Genomic DNA, 17,212 nt, shown 5'->3' with positions numbered 1-17,212 from the left:
AGAGAGAGTGAGAGAGAGCAAGAATTTATTTTTTGTTTGGTTGCTTAAAAGGTTAAGCAGCTGAGGAAAATGTCACTATACTAGGATGGGTGACCGCGGATAAGGTAAAGCAGCTTCGGACAGAATCACTTTGTCGGGATGGGTGATCGGGACAAGTACGACGCCGTATCTTAAAAAAAAGTGACACCTTTTCGACCAAAAAATAACTTGAAAAATTCATATCTCCGCAACCAATAGAGCTATCAAGTTCCTTAAGGTCTCATTTTACTCGGAAAAAATCGCGCTTTCGATTGATATGGTCATCTTTTGAAAAATATGTTTCCGTTCATGAAATATTTCAAATTTTTGTTTTCAAGGTTACGAAAATCGTGTTACGTCCGGTAAAGGATACACAGTAGCGTCCTACGGATAATTTTCGCTATTGTTTCGATATTTTCGCTATCTTTTCGATATCTTTCGATATTTTTTTTTGTTTTTTTGTAGATTGTATTTTAATTTGACGAATAAAAGATATAACTTAGCGAGACGCTACCGCGTCTCCTGATATACTCGTACCTACTAAAAAATACCTAAACTATTATTTGCAATTATATTATATTTTATATTATTCTTGCATATGAATCAATGGCATGATGATAAAACCATCGTCGTAAGGAAATTTCACACATTTCCCTTTAATGTCGTGAATATTGACTGTGTACAAATCATATGACAAATGTTGTGTTTGCTGAATATTAAATAATTCTGAGGAACAAGGTGAACTGAAAAATGGTTTTGATTCAATGAATTTTCTTCCCTTTAAAAAGATTTCTGAAGTCTTGATTTCTTTATAAATACTTTCGACACAAAATACACAATTGTTTTTTAACATAACGCAATTATCTTTATCACATGTGCTTAGTTCAAACTTTTCAATGATTACTGTTTTGTAGAATATAAAATCTTGTTTATGAAATTGATCAGTACATTGCTGACGTAAAATTGGATACGTTTTTTCATTATCATTGTTTTGCATATATTCTTGTTCTTTTAACCTATTACAAATTTGTTGTAAAGGATTTCTTGTAGCTTGAATTGTTTTTTTTATCTCAAATAAATAATTTTCATATTTAAAACAACTGAAAGTGTCAAGTGGACCATGTTGCAAGCAATCTATGGGCAAATGTATAAGGCCATGAACATTATGAGTAATATATTCTTTTCCGTAAAGTATTGCATATTTTTGAACAAAGTATTCGAGTAGTTTCAATGAATAATTATTATAAACTTCTGTATAATGCAGGACTGCATAAAATTCGAATAGCGCAGGATAAGGCCATGAAATGTGTGTATATATTTTTGTTTGCAATCTTTTTTAAAACAATTGGTCCGGTGTATAATAAAAATTGCCTTAATTCAGTGGCTTTATAGTATTCAATGTCCTCTAAACTTCTTGGCAAGCGTGGAAAATCTTTCGGCACATAATTCTTCAAAAACAATAATTGATTATTAATATCATTTTTATCAGTCTCGGGTAAACGATGATTTTTTTTCCCTCTTATCCAAAACATAATTAATCTTTTAACTACGCCTAGAAATACAAGATGCATGCCATCGAGAGGAACTTGAGATACGAAACCAATATTTAGCTTTTCGAAAGGACTTGTATCTTTATGGAATTCCTCATCTAATTTATTTCTGATACTGAAATCAGTCCGCAATTGTGCATTTGTTTGTAAAAAAGTCATTCTTCCATTAACAAAGGTCCCTTCTTGAATGCATTTTGTGCAGGCATTATAGCCTGTATGACCTTTAATACATAAAATAAATGATTTTGCAGGAGCATCACAAAGAAGTTTACCAACCTTTACTTTTATTATTTTTTTATTTATGTTAAAACCATTTTGTTCTAAATGTTTGAACTCTGTTATAAACTCAGTTAAAAATTGGTCTACATAGGCTGGTTTCTTGTGTCCGTGATATATCCCAGCCGCAAAAGGTTTTTTAATATTTTTATCAACCAGATTTAGATCTATGGAGATAAGAATAGGCCAGAGTTGACTTTTTGAAGAATTAGATATCGGTAAACCATCAATGTTTATGTTAAGAGGTAATGCTATTTCTACATTTTGCATCAAATGTTTTTGCATATTTAAACTATTATTAATTATCCTACGTAGTCCATTCTCTATGCCAATGTGACAATAGAAACCTGGAGGAACACTTTTAAGTTCATATGGACATGAACTTGGTGTTTTTAAAAGAGTTCGCGAGTCTTTTGCTAATTGTGGAAATATCACTCGTAGAATACCCAACAATTCATTCATGGCAGATTGACTAAGCAAATGTCTGTATTTTAAAAACCATTGTTTCACAGCGTTAACTATGAAATCATTTACAATAGGGAGATTATTACATAAATTTTCAAATGATAAAGAAGTATCTGAACAGTTAATTTCTTCAATCACATCAATATATTCCAATGGTTCAATCTCAATTTTTTCTGGAATCTCGGGAATCACATTATCATGGTTTTCACATTGTTCTTGTTTTTCATTATGTTTCTTTGCAGTATCTACATTTATATTTGTAGTATTTACATTTATGACAGTATCTACATTTATAATTGTTTTTATGTTATTAGGCAAATTATTCGTCTGAATTAATTGTCGATTCAACTGCAAGATGTGTATTAATTCTTTTTTTACCATCCGTCTCATATGACGTTTTGTAACAAAACATTTTTTTATTTTAGCCATTATTGTTTTAATTTTTATGTCAGTATTGCTATTATTGACTTGATAAAAAAATCACTGAAAAAATTAAAATCATTCACATGAGATGCTCATATAGTTAATACGTAGTTTTTAAGATTTTATGGTATTTAACGTTATTAAAATAATATATATATACACAATATATACTTACATGGCAGGAATCTCGAACGTCACCAACAGGCAGATCCATTGCTTCCAGTTATAAATAAAGATGAATTTAAAATTTAATTATAAAACGACTTATAAAACCTCCAATAAAGCCCAACAAACACAATTGTCTTATTATTATATTTGGGTATTCTTATTCACATACGAAAGCTCCTGAGACGAAACGCCGCGCTCCCTAGTTACGCGTATCAACTCGTTGCTAACGAACGAGCGGTGATTATTATAGATTCCTAAAACATTCTTGGAACATGTATGAGATATTTGTGGTATAGTAAATATGTTACAATAGATTTTTTTTAAGTCACCACGAGTGAAATATTTTTTTCGACTGTCGCAAAGATAAATTGAGTACATATATGTATAAAACACGATTATTTATAAATATTTCAATTAAATATTTGTACATTTTTTAAATAAAAATATGAAACTATACTTTTGTTTACTTAACTATGTTTTGCATGAAACGTTAAACAAAAACTATTTTCAAAATATTATAAATTTATAAAATATTAAAAATTCAGTGATTTATTAATGTATACGTACTTTATTTATTAATGTATATATACGTACCTTATTTATATTAATGTATATATATACGTACCTGATATTTACTAAAAAGCTTTTGTGTTATTATTTCAAAAACGTTGATGTAACACAATTGTACAAAAACAATTGTACAAACACAAATATATAAAATCTGCAATGCAGTGTAATATTTTTGAATATGTTACAAAGTAAATGTTTCATATAAAACGTTCATAGAATATTATGAAATTAAATGTTTCAGGAATGTCACAAATGTAACATTGCTGTAATGTCTCTGAACGTTACAAACTAAACATCCCAAATGAAACGTTTATGGAATGTTTTAAAATATATGTTTTATGAACGTAGCAAATGTAACATTGCTGTCATGTCTCTAAGGTTACAAACTAAACATCCCAAATGAAACGTTTATGGAATGTTTTAAAATACATGTTTTATGAACGTCGCAAATGTAACAATGCTGTAATGTCTCTGAACGTTACAAACTGAACATCCCAAATGAAATGTTTCTAGGATGTTGCCAAACATTTCTTTCCTAACATTTCAAATTATCGATATAACAGCCAAAATGTTACATTTCTGGAACAGTGCATGAATGTTGCAATTGAAATGTTATTTTGAAACGTTTACGAAACATTTCATAAACATATTTATGTAACGTTTCAAATTTGCAATATTATTGCCGAAATGTAACATCCCCTGTATGTTTCATGTTTAGCGGGTATATATATATATAATTTTTCTTTATAAAATCAATAAAATCAATGTTTACAAGCAACTATTATAATAAATATATATATTTAAAATACATCTAATATATATAATTTTGATTTAAACACCCTTTATACTGCGCATGATGCAACACGCCTTAACCGAACAAATATTTTGGAAAATCGTTCGTTTATATACAAACAGCAAGTGAGTAATACAATATAGAATATAATATAAAAAAAATAAAATTACATAACTTAAATAATGTATAATAATAGAAGTTTTATAAAATGTCCCTTAATTTTCTTGCTTCTTCTGACATTATTTCATAATGGTGTTTTTTAGTTTTACAATTCCGCTATTTTTCTCGTTTTTCTACTATATTTATTTTTAATTTCATTATTTTTACTATGAAAACCGCTTTTGTAGAAAGAAGTTGTTGATTTATCGTTGTCTCTCTTTCATATGCAGATTCATTGTTGTTTTGTTTATTTTTGTTTCATAATTTGTTATTTTTTGAAAATAATTTTTAAAATTATTTTTATTCTTTTTATTATTTCCCTTATTTATATATATGTATATTGTCCATAATTCTTATAATTTCTTTTCTTTTAATTGCATCTTTTGCTATTTTTTATTTGTTTTCTAATCTTTTTTAACAGGTTATTAAATATCTAACATCTCTTTTCCATTACCTTCTCCATTTTTCATTATTCTTCTCTCGTAGATCTACCTACTTATTTTTCTAATTTTTTGTTTTGTCTTTATTTTCTTTTAATTTGTTTTGTTATTGTTCAAAATCATTTTATAACTCTCTCAATACTTTGTTCAAATATAATCTGTTTTAGTGCTTTAATGAAAAATTAAATAATATATTATTTAATTGCATTTAAAATTATGTTATATTCTTTATTATCATAATATAAATATAAGATATATAAATTTGTTGTGTGCCTCGGGAGAGACACTTAAGGGTCGCGCCAAATTGGGATGGGAATCCGGGGCGTCAGGACTTGTCGGGTGTTTGTAGAAAATGCACTACACTTTTTGTATTAAAATTCTTTATTCAACTTCAACCACTTGGTCTTTATTTTATTCCACTATTAATACACTGAAGCTTTATCGTGTGTGCGGCACTGACTTTCTATTACTCCGCGTATCGCGCACAACTGCGAGTCGATGCTAGGTGCGCGCGCGGTTTAGCGAGATCGTGGTTAGAGCGATTATTTGTGTCTGCGACTGAGCGAGCTGTCGCGTCTCTACTCTCTTTTTATATCGTTGTTTTTTGGAGTTTTCCCGATCGGAAGGGGTGCCTGGCAACAGGTTTCCCCGGTCGAGAATCTAGGTGCAAGCGAAGCAGATTCAAAGTCCTTCTGCTTTGCTTGCACGTTGATCAATTTCTGTTCCGCGTATATCTCGCATTGTATGCGTTTTTAACGCGGTCATTATCTGTCGTAATTCTGATTTCGCGTATACCTCGCATCGTATGCGTTTTTTAACGCGGTCATTATCTGTCGTAATTCTGATTCCGCGTATACCTCGCATCGTATGCGTTTTTTAACGCGGTCAGTGTCTGTCGTAATTGCGGATGCAATACGAGTACCCATTTCTTAATATTAGTTAACTTTTAATAGTTATATCTATTGTATATCTTTGGGGGATATAACAAATTTATAAAGAAAAATGCAATTTTATATTTTGTTTCTTAGTATTTATTAAAATGTTTTATAACATAAATATTACACAAACAATTTTCACGTATTTGTAATGTTTTTCTACATATTTTAAATTTTTTGTGAATTTAGCCAATTACATCGCCCAAGTTTTATTAATTTTATGAGGGAAATTGCAGAATCACAAACAGATGATGATCTACGTTACTTGCATAATTGGGATTTGGAAAAGCATTGTCCTCTCATAAAAATAATACGAGATTATAGTCATCCGGTGTACGAAACATTTTTCCGATGGTCCATAGAAAATATTAATGAATTAGAGATTGATTGCTTACCTATTACTTATATTACAGAAACATATCCCGATTTTTACGATTTTTTTATATTCCATGGTATGCGCAAATTCAAGCAGAAAATCAAAACTATTATTTTTTCAAGAGGATAGTTGGATGATATTCAATATGCAACAAATTGATAAATATCGATCATTGACTCATTATGACTTATTACTCGTCTTCATTTTACACACACATACACACAATTGATATTATTTTATATTTTTGTATATTTTATTCATTATCGTATAAAAATCTGAAATATTCATTATATATAATTATAATAGTTTTAAAATGTTTTGTGTAATGTTCTGCATTATTTAATATATAATTAAGGTATACATCAGTGTTTTTTATATTATATCAATCAATATTAAAATTATATATTTATAAATATGTATTTTATGCTAATAATAATAAAAATTATAAAAAAGTTAATTATATTTATAAAATTAATATAATAATAAGTGCAAAGTAACATACAATTTTCGTAACATTACATGTTACAGAAATTACACTGATTAATAAAAATAATTGTGAAGAAGTTAATCGGAATACAATTAGAAAATATGGTTGCAAAGTCAATGTAATAGCTATCAGATGTTTTAGTGAAATCAGCAGTGCGCTGTCGAAGGAGATCATAAAATAAATAAGATTATTTTTGCCAAGTTATAGATTTTCTGCCTTAATACTAAATATCATATTTTAAATTATTACTGTGATGAAACCTAGACTAGTGATACCAAAAATTATTGTTACAATTAATTATGTTTAAAAATATTGGAAATTATGTATGAAAAATGTGTCATATTTCATGGTTTTTGAGAGAATGTGGATCATGTGCTGATTTTTTATTCTGAGCATTATAAAGAAGAATGTATACGTGCGTGCGTGCGTGCGTGCGTGCGTGCGCGTGCGCGCGTGTGTGTGTGTGTGTGTGTGGTAATACACTTTTTTTTTGGATAGCTAGATAGCGTTTATGTGTTCAAACATGTAACTATTTCACAATCTTTTTATACATTACATTCAAATAACGTTTATTTATTATAAATAAATCACATCCGTGTCTCACCTCATGTAATATATGTATATATATGTATGTTATATAATATATGTATGTTAAGTTTTTAAATTAATTTTTTTTGTCGCAAGTCTTTAATGTTTATATTTTTGTTATTGCAAGTTTTTAATGTCATTATATATTTTAAATACATTATTTTTCAGATATGTTTTAAGATTCTGTAAGATTTTGGAGATATAGTTTTTGACGCGGACTTAACAACTTTTTTTACCTTTTTTAAAATGAAATTTTTTATACATATACAAAACATTTATGAGTTCATTATAAAAAATTCCGAAGAAAACCAAAAAAAGCTTGTTACATAAGATTCACTCTAAAACGATTTTTAATAATTATAAAGTGATAAAGTCAAATTGTATTTGCATTATGATAAGTAATGAACAAACTATCAATACGTTACCTTAAAGAATTGATAATCCTAACTCTTTGATTACTGTGGAATGTGAATGTCCAAAGCTCTTAGGTTATATTTCAGTCAATTAACAATCAAAGAGCTTTATCACAATAAGCGTAGACCTATAATATTTAATTACACGCTATGGTTAATAAGTCCAATATCAGAACACGATAAAATGTTTTATTTCCTTTATTAAATTTAATTAATTTATTATTAAGAAATAGAATTGTAATATTTTCAAGTATTCTACAAAGTCAATGATATTTTACAAAAATAATAAAATTTTAATAACTTAAATTGTATATATTTGTTGCACGTAACGTTTTCACCAACAGATTTAGAATATAATCATGTTAAATCATTATATTCCTTATTAATTTGATTGCATAGAAAATATTTAATTATCACGCACATGATTTTATATAATAAACAATTATCTCATCAATATGAATATGTGCAGATATAATATAATAAATATAAATATGTGAATATATTATTCTGTTTGCAATTTTTAATTATTAAATTATATTATTTCCAAATTATATGCATAATAGATATGCAACAAAACTATTATTATTAACAATATATATTTGCAATCCAGATATTATATGAAACTATTCACACACAAGAAAAATAATATTTTGAAAAGTAATTGCTGGTGTACGATTACATTTTTGTTTAATTGGCAAACAAATATTTAATAAAATTTATTAATTTAAAAAAAGGAAAAAGAAAAATGAATCTTTTCAATATAAAAAAAATATAAATATATAAATAAATATATAATAACAAAATATATACATTCTAAGCATTTAAATAATAATACAATTTTAAAACAAGACCATTTATATAAATATTTATATACAACGTATTCTAATTATGTTATTCAATATTTTTCAATATTTCTCTCTAATAATTTATTTATAATAAATAAACACAATTTGAATGTAATACGTGATTGCCATTTTCCAAATTATGTAAGCGATTATCTAATCGTGTACATAAATATTTATTTTACTATTATTTTGTAAATATACCTAAAACGATAACTTTGGAATGTTTTAAATATATATCAATTGAGATATTTCATTTGAAATATTTTTAATATATACTATGATGAAATATTTCAATTGTAACATTTATGAATTATATCAAAAACAAATACGTAAAATGTATCATTTGAAATCTAAATGAAACAATTTGAAACATTGCATGTATATTTCATGTTTAGTGGGTTAACGTTAACAGGAATTTTCAAGATCTCTGCAAGGTCAAATGAATATCAGCATCATCTGTCTTTCTTCAAATCCTATGGTGTTTGTTTGAAACATTTTTTCGTCTTGCATATTTAACAAGTTTATTTAAATGTCGTAGGAAGTTTTATTATCAATAAATCATCAATGCCTCTTAAAAATTCTTGTTTAATCTGTAAGTAAATCCTGTATTTATAAATCTTGTTTGTACAGAAATACCTATTTCATAAGTAAATTTTGTACTTATTAAATATCTCGAAAGTATATAGGAAAATTTCAGACAAAAGTTGTTTAGTTTAAAGGGAAAACAAAGATAGGCATTTAACTTCGATTGGTATTCATCATTTTGTGCATAAAAATCTTGAGGTAAGATTATTGAATCAAATATATAGTGAAGAATCGATAAATTAAAAAAAAATAGAATATTTCTATTTATAAAAAAAATTAGATTTACTTCAAATTTTCGATTATGATTTTTAATTTTAAGAAATTTTAGGTCTACTGCAATGATGATTTATTTACAATAATAATAAATAAATACTATTTTGACGTGTCAATGTGATTACGTGAATTACAAGTACTATACAAAAGAAAAATGAACAGATGTAATTTCATTTCTTTTTAACTGCAGTTTCTGAAGTATTGTTTAATTAGTGTAATAATTTTGAATCTTTGCATATGTTTATTAAAATAATTTATAATGTATTTATATAACTTTTTTATTTTACAGATCCGGAAAAATAAAAAAAAATTAATCGGCTGCTCAGGCGCTGTATAAAAGCTGCCATAAGCGCTGAATTAGAACATCGGCTGCTAATAGCGCTGAATTTTGGCTTGCCCTAGACGCCTGCATCCAATTACAAAAATTAATTTTGTTCGGCCTATTACGTATCCAAACTAAAATTATTCGCTATTATAGCGTTTTCGTCTGTAATAGCGCAGATTTTTGGCTTGCCCGTGGCGCCTATACAATTAGAAAAAGTATTTTTGTTTTGGGTCTATTACACATCCAAATTAACAGTATTCGCTTTTGTAGCATTTTAGTCTGCAATATCTCAGACCTTTCGCCTGCTCTAGGCGTCTAATTAGAAAAATCTTATTTGATACTTGCATCACTAGAAGGCTGCCCCAAACGCCGTATATCTATAACTAAAACTGTCCCAAACAACTGAAAATGGATCATCAGTGTCACAAGTTCCATTATGGCAATAAGGAAAAGAATATTTTGGCTTTCAAAGAATGGTTGACGGAAACGATGATAGACAGTTTCCATGCGCTACTCGAGAGCAATTCTGATTATGCACCTCGACCTGTATGGTTGACAATATTTCCCGATCAGATTGTTCCACTGAATAATTCAAAGAAGAAGCATTTGCAAATACTGCACAGTGATTTTGGTGGTGGACATTGGGTTGCTTGCCATTACGATGCAAAATCTATTATTATATATGATTCTCATGAAGGTAGTCGTAATGCAAATATACATAATTTGAATGGAGAAATTCGAATTTTTGTGGACAGATTATTTCCCTTTCATGATTGTCAAAACAATCTAATAGTTTTTCCTAAAGTTCAGTCGCAAGGTGACGGTTATAATTGTGGTCCTATGGCAATTGCGATTGTTACATCTATTCTGTTTGGCGTAAATCCTTGCATCGTGACGTATAATCAATCGTTGCTAAGACCTCATTTGTCCGCAATGTTTGAAAAACAAACAATAACTCATTTTCCGTACCTCTATGATTCAATTGCTCCATTAACGCTACTGCCGTTGGAGACATTGAAAAGACGAGAGAGGGATGCACTGAGAAAAAGACTTGCACGTAGTAAGGAAACTGAGGAACAGCGTTCGAAACGAATCGAAAAAGATGCTTTTTCTCACAAAGAAAAATATTTTATGAATCCTGCAACAAAACGTCAGATAATGCGTGATCAGTACCATAAGGATCCTGAAACAAAACGTCAGATAATGCGTGATCAGTACCATAAGGATCCTGAAACAAAACGTCAGATAATGCATGATCAGTACCATAAGGATCCTGAAACAAAACGTCAGATGGTGCGTGATCAGTACCATAAGGATCCTGAAACAAAACGTCAGATGGTGCGTGATCAGTACCATAAGGATCCTGAAACAAAACGTCAGATGATGCGTGATCAGTACCATAAGGATTCTGAAACAAAACGTCAGATGGTGCGTGATCAGTATCATAAGGATCCTGAAACAAAACTTCAGATGGTGCGTGATCAGTACCAAAAGGATCCTGAAACAAAGCGTCAAAAAATGCGTGATATAACGTTCGCAACGCTCGTACCCAGACGAAAACACAATGCGATGCCTCTCACTCGCACCCGCATGCTCTCCGGTCCGATGAGCTGGTCGCCGCTCATAATTTTTGGATTCGACGGATTCAACTCAATCTATTTGCTGACGACATAGCTCGCCTAAAACAACTACGTTGCGTCTCAAAAACTAGTCCATTAGCTTCGCTTTCTCCTTACATAGACAGAGACAGCTTGTTACGCGTTCGAGGCCGATTAAAGCACGCAAGCCTGTCAGATGACGCTAAACATCCGCTAATTTTAAAATCACATCCATTGGTCCACCTCCTTATCAAACAGATTCATGTTGCGGCCCTACACGCCGGTCCGCAACTCACACTCACGCTCCTGCGACAACAGTATTGGCTAATTCGCGCTCGCGCCACTGTGCGTACCGTCCTCTACCAATGTATTGTGTGCACACGGGAGAATGCACGCGTGCCCGAACAGCTTATGGGCGACCTGCCGGATTTCCGCGTGAACCCGACTTCACGCGCCTTTAATCATACCGGCGTCGATTACGCGGGTCCGTTACTAGTGCGTACGACTAAAGGTCGTGGTCATAAAGCCCAGAAGATTTGCCAATATTTTGTGGAAGTATGAACTTATTACATTCATAATTAATTACTGTATTTTAATCAAATATTTTTATATTTCTTATTCAATTCGGTTAAAATCGTAGATATTTTGTAGATATGAACTGGTAATTATCTATAGTTTCTGTTGTCGATATCAGTAGGCGCGACGGCGTCGCTCTAATTCAAATTATTGTTGATCGACTGGTGGCTTGTACAGCCTCGTGAAGGCTCGCTCCGAGAGGAAAGTGATTACAGCAACGAACATATGTTTACTTGTATTTGCAGCTGATCGATAGCACGGTTCGCAGAGATCTGATTCTCGGTTTTCGGGAGCGTTCCGAGTTTTCGTCACGGAATCCTCTCTTTCTCGGGATCGGATGTTTGTTTCGGCGAATCGGAGCGACGAAAGAATAGGAGTAAATAAAATGTACACGTGACAGCGTGACTCTTATCACATGGGATGGTGAACAAGGTCGATAATGTTGTCGTGTGTCGGTTCGAACGATCGAACCTTTCCGTTGATATACGAGCGATTAATATAAGAGTCTATTGATTATACAAATTTATGACATGCGTCAACAGTTTCTGTATTCGAAAGTCCGGAGGAGATTAAAAAAAGAAACATTTTTCAATATTTCTGTGTATGTAGATGTGGTTGACTATGCATTGCCATATCTGTAAGATTTATGATTAAAATATATACTTCACTGTAAATGTTTTCATAGGCTACGTTTTGATATTTACTGCCAGTATTATAAATCTGTAGTACATAATATAAAATATAGATTTTCAACTAGCAGAATGAATATCAAAAAGCAGCCTTAGCCTTAGCTGTTAATTTTAAATATACATGCTTTTATTTTAGATGGAAGCATACTTCTTGGAGATGCTGCATATCCATGCCTTCTCCAATTAATTACTCCATATCGGGATAATGGACATTTGACACAGGCCCAAAGAAATTTTAATCGTATACACAGTCAATGCAGAATTTCAGTTGAGCATGGATTTGGAATACTGAAACAACGTTTCAGACAGTTATATTTCCTCAAGTTGAGGAATATGCAATTTATCGTCAAATTCATCTTCGCTTGCTGCGTTCTTCACAATTTGGCTGACTTGGATGATTTGCAACACATGGAAGAACCTGAAGTCGACAACCATGCTGATATAAATGCGCAGGTATTGTTACATAATGTCCCAGCAGCAGATAGAAATGAAGATCCGGATGATGATCGACATGGTCGCGATCTCAGAGACGAATTATGTAGACAACTGTTTCAACGATGATTTGAATAAGAGTATCCAAATAAATTTGTTTAAATATTATGTTCTAATATTAATATTTAAATATTATGTTTATTATTTTTTTAAATATCGATATCGTGTCGTTGTCAACGTCGACATATCACATACTGCATTGTATCAATCTGTGTCGTTCAATTAAAAATATGTATGATATGTATTTAATGTACAAAACTATCAAAGTGCTTTCAAATATTTATGTTTTTTTAGTTATAAAAATTAGGAAACAATGTACAATTATAGTTTCAAGATTATAACGATTATAACCATAACGATTACACAAATATATTTCATTTATTAATAATTATGAATATTACGATTATATATCTTCTATTCAGCTCATTTTAATTAAAAATTATTAAAGTTTGATATTAAATTTTATAAAATAAATTCTTATGTAATATGTAAGACAACAAATAAAACAATTTTGTTAAAAATTTATCCATACATCAGTCTTTTATTGTCATATACGCCTATTTTTCATACAAATAGAGAAATATAACTGCATAATGCAAATATATATTTTATTATGATTTTTTATCGATAATTAACAAAAAAATGTAAATTGAACAAGAAATGACAGTTTTGATTTTCAATCACGTTTTGTACGCTTGACTGCAAGTAAATAATGCTGCTTTATTATGTAAAAAAAAACTCGATAAGTAAATGCAGCTTTTCCCAATTAAAAAAACTCAATAAATAAATGCAGCTTTTTTCAACTAAAAGAACTCAATAAGTAAATGTAGCTTTCCTCTCTTGCAGAGCTTGATACAGCTTTGTCACGCTGTTTATCAAAATAACAGAAAATAAATAAATAAAAAACTAAAATAAACTTTAATAAAATAAAAGTTATTTCAACTTGAAATAAAAATTTTAAATAAAATTAACAAAATTATATAAATTTTAAATACATATAACTTCATTTACGTGAAATGTTCATAAAGTTTGTAACTTTGGTTATAAAGTAAAAAATGAAGTGATTGAAAATGTGTACATTTATTAGCTTTTTTTTACCTTTGAATCCTGTAGAGTTACACATTTTTCCCAATGATGAAAGATCTAATTATTAGATCTAATTAAGATATAATTATTGTAAAAACCAACACACTTGTCTTTTAACAAAATTAAAATTAAACTTAATAAACTGTTCATAAATTTTATAAATTTGTAATAATATCTTATTAACATTTTTTAAAAGACAATGTGTCTATTTTTATAATTACTATATCTGACAGATCTTGTCAGGAAAAATGTGTAACTTCGCAGAATTTATATGTAGAAAAGATTAATAAATGTGTTTTACTACATTTTCTCCTTTAAGTAGGCAAAGGAACAAACTTTATGAATGTCTTATGTATACATATAATTTAGTAAACCTTCAGTCTTATTATATCTTATTAATCTTCTTCGTCTGATAATTCTTGTGTTGAGTATTTTTTACTTTCTATTCTCTCTAGTATCTTAAGTTGCCTTTGTAAGATACTATTTCGTTCTTTTTGCAATTGTAATTGTTCTATTTGTAATTCATTACATTTTTTAAGCTCCGTCAGATATTTTGTACGTGTTTCTTGTTTGGCATCACTTTCTCTTTGTAGCACAGCACAGATGGATTCCTTAAGTGATTGTAGAGTATGCGCCAATTTGCCATCTCGTACTTTTGCTTTTGTATTTATTAAAGATGAGCAACTGCTATCCGTCATGGACGATTTGCTGCTACCTATTACTGATTGAGATTGACTGTTAACTGCAGATGGTGTCGAAGGTGGCGAGTCTAGTGCAATAGAAGATTGTTCTTCATTTACATTCCTATAATAGAAAACATTTTAAATTATATCTAAAAATATATCTAGAAATGAATTAAAAAACATTTTAAGGAGATGATTACTCACTGAGACAAATGTTGACTGACCACTTTTTGCAAAATGTCTTCTTGAGAAACCATTCCATTGCGGCCAGCTACAAAAGATGGCACTCCACTGTGACTTTTTCCAAATAAGTTTATCATTTCACTGTAAAGATACATATGTATTCTATTACTTACTTGTTAAATACTAAATATAATACTAACTACTTAATAAAAACAGAATATTGTAAGAATGACAAAATAAAAATATGAAACAAATCGACTGAACTATTAATTATAATGTTTAATTCAAAAATATCATATATATAATTATATACAGAAAACACAAGATAGAACTTACTCTTTAAATGGAAGAGGTTTAGTGCCTTTTCCAGAACTATTTTTTCCCATGGTCTGTTTGATATGTTTATCCCATTTCTTCTTCAACAATTTAAATTTATTTTTCATGTGATTTTTAGTAGCATTCACATAACCTCTTTCTTGGAAGGATTCTGCTATCGCTTGAAACATAGCCTCTTTACTTTGATATTTTCTTTTCTGGAATTTTTTTTCATGCTGTTCATACTCTGTGAAAAACAACATTATGGTTTTATAGTCCCAAATAAAATAGCCATCATTATTGACACCAGAAGTATTCTCTTTTTCATTATCTGAGTCTATAATTGAAGAGTCCAATGAAGACACAATTGTAGGCGTGTGCTGCATAAAGCTTGTTACAGGAATCGTAACAGAAGAACTCTCATGGATTTTAATCTGAGGCTGAATTTCAGAAGGACCTGCTTTATTTAGTAAAGCATTCACAATTGAAGAGTCTAGTGAAGACAAAGTTGTAGGTGTGTACTGCATAGAGCTTGTTACAGGAACTGTAACAGAAGGACTCTCGTGGATTATAGTCTGAGGTTGAATTGTAGAAAAACTTATTTTATTCAGTACAGAATCCAAAGGCGCAGTTGTGGTTAGGAACTGTGTCGAGTTTGTTGTAGCAGTTACAACAGAAGTACACGCAAAAGTCTGGGGAGGCTTAATTAATTTTAATGATACCAGTTTAGGTTTCACAGCTGAAAAATAAAACTATTAATATAGTACAATATTTATGCAATTTAAATTATCTTAGAATAAAATCATTTAATCTATCTCTTAGAATTTATTTTATTAGTTAATTAAGTAAAAATATAAAAAGTATTATGAGTATTTAAGTAATCAGCATCATATATAAAATTCTTACCTGAATACTTAAAAGAAGTTTCCATTGTGAAATATCAAGACAGTGACGGCGTAGCCGAATAATAAAAGCGAGGTTATTGGACTACCCGACTCTTGAGCAGTGGATACTGTTTACAGTACAAGCTTCACACGCATGCGCGATAAAATAGCCCCAAATGCACCACCTTCGAAGGTGAGGCAAATAGAGCGTGCTCCTAATTGCTCCTTAGAGTATGCTCTAACGTGACGCGAACATCTAGTCGCCATCTTGTTTCCGGTGACACGAACGTATTGGAGCGCATTGGAGTGAGAAGGAGCATGTTAGGGCATGCGACGCGAACAAACCTTCGAAGTCATGCCGGCGGGGGCTATGCCCCTGGTAGGTTCAACCTTGCCGGATGAGTTTGGAAGGAGAGGACAGACTAAGAATGCACCAAACGTCTTAAGCCAAGGTGTAAGGCAACGTGCCGATGGCTGCTTGGCCACGAAGACGTGAAACAGCGCGGTCGCAAACGTTCCCTCTGGGGTACCTGCCGACCCCCCAGAGTAGCTAGGCTTGGTGATATCATGGAGGCTCTGAATCACTTGATACTTGTTCCTACCATACTCGTGGGATGAAAAATGGAGAAAAATGAAAAAACTAAAAATACACTTCAAACCAAAGTTAACGATGAAACACAAACCCGGAGATAAAGAACAGGACCCGTTCAAGAGAAGGGAGTCTATTCCCAGATCACCACCACCATCGGCGAAAATAATAACTGGAGGAATAAATAGGCCTTGCTTTAGCGCTTTGCTTGAACAAGGTGAGGAGGCATACGACTCTCCGGCTGAAAAAAAAAACGACAAAACGCCCCAGTTCAAAAAATACCAGAGAAACTGATGATAATGATGTATTTATTTTTCCTGAACCTGTTCAAAAAAGCAGTGCGAATAGTGTGGAAAGAGAGAAACTGGAACAAAAAGGCTCACCGAAAGTTGAAAAGGACGACAAGGAAGTTACGCTAGAAGAAGTGA

The 17,212-nt window shown here is 30.5% G+C and overlaps 1 protein-coding gene across 1 annotated transcript; it reads right to left on the bottom strand.

The window, feature by feature from the left end:
- Nucleotides 1-13,675: 13,675 nt before the first annotated feature.
- On the bottom strand, nucleotides 13,676-16,819 carry LOC146720647 (uncharacterized). The gene is made up of 4 exons (XM_085488167.1): nucleotides 16,218-16,819; nucleotides 15,333-16,050; nucleotides 15,018-15,137; nucleotides 13,676-14,934 (listed from the first exon to the last, which is right to left on the bottom strand). The coding sequence occupies exons 1-4, from the start codon at nucleotides 16,240-16,242 to the stop codon at nucleotides 14,526-14,528; spliced, it is 1,272 nt and encodes a 423-aa protein (XP_085344293.1). The 5' UTR covers nucleotides 16,243-16,819; the 3' UTR covers nucleotides 13,676-14,525.
- Nucleotides 16,820-17,212: the final 393 nt, after the last annotated feature.

Source organism: Nylanderia fulva, unplaced genomic scaffold, assembly GCF_048542155.1.
Source record: "Nylanderia fulva isolate GAGA-0341 unplaced genomic scaffold, ASM4854215v1 Scaffold643, whole genome shotgun sequence".
Taxonomy (NCBI): domain Eukaryota; kingdom Metazoa; phylum Arthropoda; class Insecta; order Hymenoptera; family Formicidae; genus Nylanderia; species Nylanderia fulva.
This window is presented reverse-complemented; position numbering and strand designations above follow the sequence as displayed.